Here is an 11,935-nt window from a genome sequence, read left to right as displayed (position 1 = left end):
CCATCAAAAAAAGTCAGTGTGGATTAACAAAAAAAACCAAAACCAAACACAAGTAGTGTTAATGAACCGGATCTCAATTGCCTAGGAAAAAATGTGACTTTACTCTTCAAGTATTTTCTTGTAATACTATTCTCATAAAAGGCATGACAGGGGCATCTAGACAAGGGCTTCTTAACCCAGGGTCCAGCCACAGATAAATTTGGGGGGGGGGAGGTGTCTGTGAATTTGGAAGAGGAAAAAAATCACATCTTTATTTTCATTTAACCTCTTACTGGAATTTAACATTGCCTGTAATTACTTAAAAACATTTTTCAGAAAAGAGGTCCATAAGCTTCTCCAGGTTGCCACAGGAGTCCATGAGATGCAAAAATTTGAAGAAACACCTCTTCTTTGCCTAGCTCTGGTCAGCTCTTAGGGGTCTGAAGCAAGAACCTGTGCCAGACATAACCCATAGGGGATGCTGAGGGCATCAGCACCTTTGGGTGTCTCTTGGAGACCCAAAGATGAGCCACCCATGGTTAGGGCCATTGCTGAGCTGTGCCATGCAGGTAACAGGTAGCAAACAACTCCTGATCTCAGTTGGAATGTTCCCCATCAGATACTCTCAGGTGAGGTTTTGTTGCAATTAGGCATCCAGAAACTTCCTAGAAATCTTTTGCCCATTTCTAGGTTGTTGGACACTTTGTGTAAACAGAGGCTAGGCTTCTTTAAAGCTTCCTACCATGGAGTGAAAGGTCTGGGATGGCTCCTGGGAATCATTTGGTTGGGGGGGACGACGACTCCATTTACCACCAACCTCTTCTCTCCCCCATGTTCTCTGATAGAGGGGAGGTCTCCCAGCTCATAGAGGAGAGCGCACAGCTTCAGAAAGATTAATGAACCCTGTCCTGTGAGACCCTCCTTCCTTGGCCAATAACATTCAAGCAGAATATCAAGTTGGTGAGGCCCTGAGACTTGGCTTCTTTTTCTCTACCTACTGAGGGGGTGTGTGTGTGTTCGGTGAGAGAGACAGAAACAGACAGAGAGGGAGACACAGAGAAACAGAGGAAGAGAGGGAGGGAGGGAGGGGGAGAGAGAGGGAGAGGGAGAGGGAGAGAGAGAGAGAGAGAGAGAGAGAGAGAGAGAGAATATAATGTAGTCAGAGGCTCCCTGACCTCCCATGGGGCAGGTCACACGGGAAGGCATTGCCCAAGAGTCCCAGGACACAGTGGGACTGAAGCACACAGCCTTCACCCCCATGTTTGGGAACAGAGACAAATGAAAAACCTATGAACAGCAAATCCACACTCCATGTGCAACCCGATCCCCTGGCCAAAGTCACCGCCCCCAGCAGGGACTCACAGCTCGGGGGGAGGGGCAATCCAGAGGCCACCCAAAGATTTAGGCAGAAGAGGGCTGGGGTCAGAAGCTGAGGCACTTGGCAGGTTGGCTGGGGTCTACTTAGAACGCTGAGACTCTTCTGTCCTTGAGGGCGAGGGGCCCCTGTAATTGCCATCCGGATTCTCCAGAGAGGGAAACAAGCACTGGCAGCAGCAGCAGCAGAGAGAGAAGAGTCGGGCTCGGACGGCCTGGGTGCAGAGGACAAACATGATGCAGTTGGCACCTCCTTGGAATGTGTTCCCGATTCCCTGCCAGGACAGAAAAGGAAAAGCATTCACTTGGAGGGCAGAAGGTGCCCTTCCAGATGTGGAAAGACCAAGACCTGTCTGTTCCTTCCTCCCATCCCCCACACCTAGCAAAAGGTTCCCTGGTCCTGGGCCCCAGGGATACACTGGATTTGGAGTGTGAAAACCTAGGTTCAAATGCTCCTGATTACCTGGGTGACCTTGGTCAAATCCCTTACCCTCTCCAGGCCTTTAAGTTCCTCAACTGTAAAAATGAGGTGATTGCTGTTTCACTTTTCAGTCATGTCTGACTCTTTGTGACCCCATTTGGGGTTTTCTTGGCAAAGACACAGGAGTGGTTTTTGCCATTTCCTTCTTCAGATCATTTTACAGATGAGGAAATGGAGGTGAACTGGGTTAAATGACTTTTCCAGGGTCACACAGCTAGTAAGTGTCCGGATTTGAACTCAGGTCTTCTTGACTCCACACCTGGCACTCCACCCACTGTACCACCCGCTGCCCCCTAAAATGAAGGGGTTGGACTAAATGGCCTCTGAGGGATGGCCAGATCCTTCCCATTCTCATTCCCCTAGTCGCAGAGGAACCCCAAGTCTGTTCACAATTATCTTCTCTGGAACTTCAGGAGATAAGGTTAACTCTCTCTAAACAGACTCTTCCCTCACCAACATATATCATCATCATCACCACCACTGACATTTCTATAACTGTAAGGTCTGCAGAGAAGGAGGGGGGAGGGGAGGGGGAGGGAAAGACAGGAGAGGGGAGGACCTCGGCTCTCTATGCTCTTTTGGGGGGGGGGGGGGGGCGGGGTGGGAGATGACCTTGGGGAAGGTCTGCAAATAACTGGAAAGCCCCCAGGAGCTTCCTCAACCTGCATATCCGAGGCTCGGGGGGGCCCCCCCCACTTACATGTAAGACCACCAGCACGGGAGTCTGCACAGCAGGGGAGTTACTGAGCGTCAGGATGAACCGCACAGTGCTCCAGACACGAAGGCAAATGAAGATGAGGGGGATGAGGATGAGCTTCTTATCGGCCACTGAGGTCCGGTGCTGGCAGGCGTAGGTCTCGGCCAGCAGGGGCCGGTACTCGGAGAGCGCCGCATGCTGTGGAGGCAAAGACGATCGTGTTCCTGGTCCCGAGGTCCCCTTTCCCCTCCTCCCCTCCCCCCCATGTCAGCGTCTCCCCCTCTTAAAATGAGCTGGCAGAGATTTGGCATTTCCCTAACCTTACATACATAAGAATGGAAACCCTCGGAGGGCAAGGCTCTTCCATTTTTGGTGTCTGCCACGGTGTCCAGCACACAGAAAGTACTAGGTCAAGGTTTGCTGAACTGCATTCAGGAGCTTGGAGGGAAGCAGAGAGCTGGGCTTCTGAGAACACCTGCTCCTTCCCATAGCCCTGGGAGGCCCATGGAAGGCACCTGATGGCCTCTCCCACTGTCCTCCCCCCGCCCCCCAGAAAAGCAGCCACACCTGTGGAATACCGTGTGCTGGGCCGGCCCCTGAGAAACAAGGAGCTGGGGGTCAGCCCCAGCCTACAGCTGGGTAGGAAGACAGCAGCGGCCCTGATCGAGAGACACCTGTTAGCCTGGGACCCCTTGGAGGGCGGCTGGAGAGGAGGAGAGCCCAGAAGCTCCTTGAAGGAAGGAAATGTTTTACCTTTTTTTTGTCTTTCCGCCCCCAGGCCCTGGCACATAGGGGAAATGACAGCAGTCCCTCTGCGCCCTGGGGAAGGCTGGGCTGGACTGTTTGAGTTCTAGACTCATGGGCTCCTCTAAGGCTAAGCCCAGCAGGTGTCCGAACACAGCACCACTCTGGTGGGACACCCCTCGGGAGGGATGGCTTGCCAGGCTGTCTAGGGAGGACTGAACTGATTCAGGAGGAAAAGTCAGAGTGGGTTCAAGCTTTGGAGCCAGTGGGTTTCAGGATGGGTACAGAGGCCCATGAGTGTCTGTACTTCTAGCTGGGTGAGGCAGGGAGACCCAGGATTTGTCCCACCTGCCCCAAGAGCTTATTAATTAGCAAAGTGCCTTAGCACACAGTAGGCACTTACTAAATAGTCCTTGATTGATTCCCAAGCTCAGCTACTGAGAGAAGGCAGTTTGGTGCAGCTGCATCTGGAGTCAGAGGATCTGGGTTCAAATTCTGACTTTGCCACTTATCACCTCCAAAACCCAGAGCCAGTCACTTCACTTCTGTGTCCTCATGGAGAGTAAGCTAGGGCCCACTTTAACCTTGGACCCGCTCTAACCTCTGCTTAAGCCTGGATTCAGGCCCACTATCCTCTCTCCATAATTAGATGACCTCAAAGGTCCTTTCCGGTTCTAAATCTAGGCTAAGGGAAGCTTGATCCCTGGCTTCCTCACAGCTCTCCCACCTCAGTCACTATATATATATATTTTTTTTTTGGGGGGGGGCCCAGATCTGTAGTCACTTCCTCCTCTGCAAAGGAGCTCACCCCAAGCAGAGCCCCAACTGAGGAATCAGGGCTAATGAGTCAGGCAGAACTTCAGAAAGCCTTAAGGCCACATATTTGTTCAGTAAAATTTGGATTCGGTCAAAAGATGCACTTAAGGACCTAGAAGGCCACATGTGGGCTTAAGGCCACAGGTTCCCTACCCCTGATCTAGACCATCTAAGTAAAGTCTGTGTGAGGTGGTTCTACTCTCCTTGATGGTAAAAGTAGTTAGCAGTCATCATTACAAATTTTTCCATTTTTCTTCTTGGAAAAGTTACTGCCTTCCCTTCATTTTCACCCTTGAATGCCCTTATGCTTACTTTGCTTGCTGGAATTCTCACCATACTCTCTTTAGACTAGTTTAACTTTCCATTGCCTCTCTCTTCTTTACTGTCTGCTCATAATCATCCATCATCCATCTTTGTAAGACTTTACAGAGAGGTTGTCCTGGGCAGTCATTTGTCTCTGCTAAGGAAGGAAGTCACGTTTTTTTTTTTTTTTTTTGGTCTGGTGTAGTATCTGAATCTATATCTTCACAATGTCGAGAGAAGCTGAGAAAGGTCTCCTCACACTGGATGGGACCCTCCAGGTAACCTTATGGAAGGATATGGACACAAGTAATATAGGATAGGCAGTTACAGACAGGTTGAGGATTTCGATGTTGGAAGGAACTCCCAAGGCAACAAGAATAAAACTAATGATAGCGACTACATATTTATAGCAGCCCTTATCATGGCGGCAAACTACTGGAAATTGAAAGGATGCCCACCAATTGGGGAATGGCTGAACAAGTTGTGGTGTGTGAATGCAATGGAATACTATTGTGCTGTAAGAAATGATGAACAGATTTCAGAAAATCCTGAAAAGACTTGTATAAACAGATGCAATGTGAAATAAGTAGAACTAGGAAAACATAGTATCAGCAACATTGTATGATAATCAACTATGAATGATTCAGCTCTTCTCAGCAACACAATGATCCTAGAAAAGTACAAAGGACTCACAAAGGAAAATGCTATCTAAATCCAGATAAAGAGCTAATGGATTCTGAATGCAGATCAAAGCATATTTTTTTCACTGACTTTATCCTTTCTCAAGGTTTTTTTTTTTCCCTTTTGATTTGTTTCTTCTTTCACAACTATGACTAATATGGAAATATTTTTACATGATAACACATGTATAAACTATATCAAACTCTTTACTATTTTCAGAAGAGGAGAGGGAGGAGGGAAGAAGAAAATATAGAACTCAAAATCTTATAAAAATGAATGCTAAAAATTTTCTTGACATGTAACTGGAGAAAAAATAAAGTACTATAAACAAACAAGAATGATAGCAAACATTGGGCACTTGTATGGCTCTCTAATGTTTACAAAGCAATTTACATATGTTATCTCATTTGGTCCTCACAGTCTACTTCTATGAGGTAGGTACCACTAATTATCTCCATTTTACAGATAGGAAAAAAAAAGTCTTTAGTGCTTTTAAAAGTATGTTGTCACAAAAGAGCTCAGAGAGGCAAGTGATTTGCCTATAATTAATTAACACAGCTAAAAAGTGCCAAAGGTGGGATATGGACTCAAACCTTCTGACTTCAAATCTGGTATTCTAGGCACTTTGTGGTGGTCGCCTCCCATATGGAAGATACCCTGATTGGAGCAATCAGAGCTACTGTAAATACCAGAGCTTGTAAATGCCACCCTGAACTCATCAGGAAGCAGAGCTGTGGACAAGAAAGCTGGGCAAGTACCCCCAAGGAGAGACCCCATTCAAAAGCCTTGAGGAAAAGCCTTCAGTGGGCAATGAATCAGTGACTTGGGAGGGGGCTTTCCCTTCATTGATGGAGATCAGAGCCCTAAGTAAATGATCTTCATGAGTTGGGGTTTGTGATTTCACCAGTCTGGGCAACTCTTGGTTCAGACATGCCTTCTATTGATGTGATTTGGCCACTAATCTTCAACTTCAAGTTTTACAGGGTTTTCAGGGCACTGAAGTCTTCCTGACTGCAAGTCTGTCTCTGTCTCTCCATCTATGTTGTTTTCCTTCTCGGTACCTACCACAGTGCCTAGCAAATAGAGTAATTAAATAAATGGCTATTAATTAATTACTGGGAGGAGGGGGGGGGGAATTGCAGATACATAACACAGTCCATGGCCAGACCCACATTCAAGACCCTTCTTCTGTTTGCACTCAGTCAGTACAGCCTTTGAGAATTTCCTATCCCCTGACAGGGCGCTGGAGTGTGCAAAGGAGAAGCTTTTGATTTGTCCCATCCCTGGGATTTCTTTGGTATGGGGAACTCCTGGTACAGAAATTTCTTCCACTCTTGAGGATGGGCAAAATTACCGGTAAAAACTACTCTTTTTTTTTTTTTTACAAAGATTTTTTTTTTTTAAATTATCAAGCACACACACACAGATAAAGATATTCTCCTGGACCTACTGGAAAAATAAAAAGAAAGCCAAAATTCTTGCAACATGTAAGTATAATCAAGTACAACAAATCTCCCATATAGGCCGTGCTCCCAAACTCGGGTTTCATTCTGTGTAATAGCCTGAGGAGGGCTATTTGCTTTATCATGAGTTTCCTGGAATCAAGGCTGATCCTAAAGTGTTGATTAGAATGCTGAAGTCTTTCCAGATTGTTGTTATAATGTTAATGAATAACTTAGATTCTTGTTCGAAGATTGGCCCAATCTCTAAGAGGTTGGGTGACTTGCCCAGGGCCACTCAACCAGCACGAGCCAGAGGTGACACTTGAACTCAGGGCTTTCAGGATGTCAACCATCTTTTTATCATCCATCATGCCATCTCTTTTTAGGAAAAAAAGGCTTAGAAGAGAAAGAAAAATACAGTCAACAAGCCAAATGGCTTGTGCCCTGGATGTCCCTTGAAGCATGCTAGTGTGGGCTGGCAGTAGGAAGGATTGCCTGGTGAAGTGTGGTCAACTTCCATATTCAAGCAGAATGAAAGGTCTTAATTCTCAAAAGGAGCAGGACACAGCCTGGAATGCTCCGACCTGAAATACTGGGCACAGATTAAGTTTCCTGATGGCCACAGACAGCTGCAGTGAGCCTCAGTTTTCTTCATTATTCAGGACTGCTGAGCTCGGAGTGTACTCGGAACCATAGTACTGGCATGGGACTTGGAGGTCACTGTTCTGGGACAGCATCCCCTGCCTGACAGTGATCATTCAGCCCCTCCTGTAAAGCCCCCCAGGGGTGGAAGCCTCACTACCTTTGCAGGCAATCCATTCAAATCTGGGGTAGTTATTAGGAATTCAGTTGTTTGGAATTGTCTCCTGAGTTGAATGGAAACCTGTCTATCTGCAATTTTCACCTGTTGCTATTTCTGCCCTCTGGGATCAAGTAAAACAAGTTGAATCCCTCTTCCATATGAAGACATGTCCCCCTCTTGAAGAATTATGTTCTCCCTGAGTCTTCTTGTCTCCAACCTAACCACCCCCAGTTCCTTCAACTGATTCTCCTCCTCCTCCTCTTCCTCCCTCTCCCCCTCTGACATTTACATAGCATTCTAAATTCCACAAAGGTCATTACATGCCTCAATTTCCTCTTCTGTAAAATGAGGGAGCTGGACTCAGTGACCCCCTGGTCTAAATACTTTGATACTATAATCCTATGATCATGTCATTTGAGCCTGACAACCACCAGATGTTACATACATTTTTACCCCTGTTTTACAGATGAAGAAAGGGGGTCATAAATGTAAGGTGAGTGGGCCAGGATTACACAGATAGTACATGTCAGGGATGGGGGCTGAACCCAGGTCTTTCTGACTTCAAGCCTAGCCCTCGTGTTCTCTTCATGTACTCTAGGCCATCAGCATCTCTCCTGAAATGTCCCAGAACGAGACACAATAGGCCAGATGTGGTCTGACTGGGCTAGAGTGGTGAAACCCTCCTCACCCTCATTCTGGGAACCCCATGTCTAACAGAGGACAGATCTTCCTAAGACACAAGTCTGACCATATCACTTTGTCACCCCATTCCCTTTACCTTTAGGACCCAATACAAATTCCTTTTCAGGCCTTTTTCTGTAATGGGCTTGTAATTTCAATGATAACCAATGAGATTTCCTCCCCTGAGGAACATACTGTCCAACATAAACAATGCTGCCAGCAGCAACACTCCAGGGCTCCCGAACCTCACTAAAAAATCAGCAGTTTATCATCAGCTAATAGTATTAGAAAATTGCTCAGGAAACTTAGAAGTTAAGTGACTTGTCCAGGATCACACAGGAGATATTGTGTAGAATGAGGGGTTGAAGCCAGACCTTCCTGGATGGGAGGTCAGGCTCTATCCTGCTCACCCTGAAGCCTTTTCTTTAAAGACCTCATTATACTTAAGGAGTATGGGCTGGCCCCTGTGATTTCTTTTTTTTTTTTCCTTTTTTTTTTTTAAAGCAATTGGGGTTAAGTAACTTGCTCAAGGTTACACGGCCAGTTATTTCTGGGTGTGGTGCTAAGTATCTGAGCCTGGAACCAATCCCCCAGGTCATCCCGACACTGGGGACCGGGGCTCTTACTCACTGTGCTACCTGGCCGCCCCTATGGCCCCTGTGATTTCAATGATAGAGAGGAGAGCTGTCCAACATACACAATGCTGCCAGCAGCAACACTCCAGGGCTCCCGAACCTCACTAAAATATCATTGGAAAATATTTAATAAATACAAATACAGCAGAATATCAGATTAACATGTGGTTTTTGAAGTCAACACGAGGTTGGCAGGGATCATATTGTTTAGTGGCCCCCATTTCTGACTTTGATCCCATCGGCATGGAGAGAGAACTTGTTGGGGAGACTAAGCCCTCTACCTGAGCAGGGTGGCAACTTAGGCATAACACAGGGTCTCAGAGAGTTGTCCAAAGAACTGGCGTGTTGCCTGGGAATGGGGGTGCCCTCCTTTTCCTATCTTTGCTTCTCAGATCCTTATTTTCTTTCAAGGCTCAGCTCAAGTGCCATCATCTCTATAAAGCCTTTGACAGGTGAGGACTATTATATGCCCACTGCTTACTCTAGATGTTGTTGTAAAGTCCTTTCAGCCTCATCTGACTCTTTGTGACCCCAGTTGGGATTTTCTTGGCCAAGATACTGGAGCAGTTTGCCATTTCCTTCTCCAACTCATTTGACAATTGAAGAAACTGAGGCAAAGAGGGTCACATGACTTACCTAGGGTCACACATCCAGTAAGCTTCTAAATCTAGATTTGAGCTCAGGAAGATGAGTCTTCCTGCCTTCAGGTCTGGCACTCTATCCACTACACCACCTAGCTGTTCTGCACATAGTAGGTGTTTAATAAATGTTTAACTGAGTCTGTGAATCAACATCAATGTTGATTTTCCAAGCTCCACTTCAGGACTTTATATTGTCTCTATTGAATTTCATATTTTAATCTTCAGCCCATTGCTCCTGCCTGGAAGACTTTCTTTGGTGTAGGGGGAATCCTAATTCTGTTTGCAATGAATTTACCATCTCTCTTAGCTTCCTATCCCCTGCTAATTTGATAAGCAGGACATCCATGTTTAAAACCCACTGGATTTTTTTTTTGAGGTAACTGGGGTTAGTGACTCATGCAGGGTCACACAGCTAGTATCTGGGGCCAAATCTGAACTCAGGTCCTCCTGACTCCAGGGCCAGTGCTCTATCCATTGCACTGCCCCTCCCCTTGGATTCTGAACTCCAAACTCAAGTCACCAAGATTTGTAAGCCTCTTACTGGATGGAAACTGTTTCATAAGCTTTTAAGACTGGAAACCTTTGTCCAATGCCTATAAACTTGTGAGGACAGAGGCCAGGGTTTTAACCTCTCCCTATCACAGTTTGAGATTAGCTGGATTTGAGATCCAGATAACAGTATTGCAAGGCTGGTGGGATGGAAAACACAATGGCTACTTTTTTTTTTTTTAAGGTTCACAGACCTTCTAGGGAGCATGATTAATGACTGAATGGTTTTTTAAACATCTACCATTTCTCTCTCATCAAGTGTTAGAGCTACGTCCTGGGAGGTATTGGGGGTTTTCCCCCCATAAATAATCAGAACATCTTACATTTCTTCCTAGCTCATCTTGCCAGTTTTTCCTTTCTACAGGTATCAAATCTTCCTAATCAATCCTCATGTCATTTTCTAGCCCAGAAACCTTCTATAGCTCTCTACAGCCTGTAGATTAAAACACAAAACTCCTCAGCCTGACATTCAAAGCCGTATACATTCTGGTTCTGCCCTACCTTTTCCAGCCTTATTTCACACGACTCCTTCACACCCTTGACCTTCCAGTCAAACAAGATTCCATGTAATAACTCTCTGCTGTCATCTTGTCATCTCTTTCCAGCTGCCTCCCCCCAGGCCTAGAACACACCCTTGCTTCATCTCTGCTTGCTGAAGTCTTTTTCCTTCAATCCTCAGTACAGATGTTGTGTCCTTTGTGAAGGAAGTCTACCCTGATTTTTTCCAACCGAAAGTACTGTCTCCCTCCTGAAAAATTCTGGGGACAGAGAATTGTCTGGCTAGCTCCTTGGCCCGTTCGAGCCACACTGTATCATGCTTGTCTGCGGACATGTCACAACAACAATGCTAATAGCTAGCATTTATAGCAAGCTTTGAGGTCTGCAATGTGCTAGACATACTATTAATCATATCCCCCAGGAGACTGTAAGCCCTTTGAGCAGGGGCTACATTGTTTTCCCTTCTTTATCTCCCTCCATCTTCTTACATACACAGTAGGTGCTTAATATATATTGATCTTACATGAGCCTTCTGTCCGACTCCCCACCCTCCCTCTTGCTTGTGTCTCTCTTGTCAAATTACCTTGTAGTTACTGGACATTTTTATATACTCCTGTGGGTATTTATTATTTCCCCTTTCAGAATGCTAGGCCCTTGAGAGTTGTTCAATTTTCATCACTGTATCCCTAGAGTCTAAGACAAGTACTGGCACTCAACAAGCATTTATTAGTGAATTACTCTATAGACCAGGCACTGTACTAAGTGCTAGAGAGACACAGCAGGTGACTAAGAAATGCATTTATTAAGCACTTACTGTATCCCAGGCACTGTGCTAAGTGCTAGACAGATGAGGAAAAAGCAAAAACAGCAGGTGATTAAGAAATGCATTTATTAAGCACTTACTGTATCCTAGGCACTGTGCTAAGTGCTAGAGAGACACAGCAGGTGACTAAGAAATGCATCTATTAAGCACTTACTATATTCCAGGCACTGTGCTAAGTGCTAGACAGATGAGGAAAAAGCAAAAATAGCATATGATTAAGAAATGCATTTATTAAGCACTTACTATATGCCAGGCACCATACTAAGTGCTAGACAGACAAGGAAAAAGCAAAAACAGTGGGTGATTAAGAAATGCATTTATTAAGCACTTACTGTATGCCTGCCTGGCACTAGTTAAGCGCTAAAGAGACAAGAAGCAAAAATAGCAAGTGACTAAGAAATGAATTTATTAAGCACTTATTGTATGTTGGGCACTGTGCTTCGTGCTAGACAGATGAGGAAAAAGCAAAAATAGCATATAATTAAGAAATGCATTTATTAAGCACTTACTATATGCCAGGCACTGTACTAAGTGCTAGACAGACAAGGAAAAAGCAAAAACAGCGGGTGATTAAGAAATGCATTCATTAAGCACTTACTGTATCCCAGGCACTGTGCTAAGTGCTAGACTGACAAAAAGAAAAAATAGCAGGTGACTAAGAAATTAATTTATTAAGCACTTACTGTATGCCAGGTATTGTGCTGGGTGTCAGAGACCCCCCCCAAAAGCAAAACCAGGTGACTAAGCAATGCATTTATTAAGCACTTATTGTATGTTGGGCACTGTGCT

At 45.5% G+C, this 11,935-nt stretch overlaps 1 protein-coding gene across 1 annotated transcript in view; it reads right to left on the bottom strand.

Annotated features, from left to right (window-relative positions):
• Window positions 1-1,075: 1,075 nt before the first annotated feature.
• Window positions 1,076-11,935, bottom strand: part of GPR157 (G protein-coupled receptor 157) — a 30,238-nt gene continuing 19,378 nt past the window's right edge. Inside the window, exons 3-4 of the mRNA XM_069079288.1 lie at window positions 2,535-2,729; window positions 1,076-1,628 (exon numbers count right to left, since the gene is read on the bottom strand). Coding sequence (XP_068935389.1) covers window positions 1,437-1,628; window positions 2,535-2,729 — 387 coding nt within the window. The 3' untranslated portion in view covers window positions 1,076-1,436. The remainder of the gene's footprint in view (window positions 1,629-2,534; window positions 2,730-11,935) is intronic.

This window comes from Petaurus breviceps, unplaced genomic scaffold, assembly GCF_028583685.1.
Source record: "Petaurus breviceps papuanus isolate PSGF00001 unplaced genomic scaffold, PetGlider_PUasm1.0 91041, whole genome shotgun sequence".
Lineage (NCBI taxonomy): Eukaryota > Metazoa > Chordata > Mammalia > Diprotodontia > Petauridae > Petaurus > Petaurus breviceps.
Note: the sequence above shows the minus strand (reverse complement) of the source record. Positions and strands in the feature narration are given on the sequence as shown.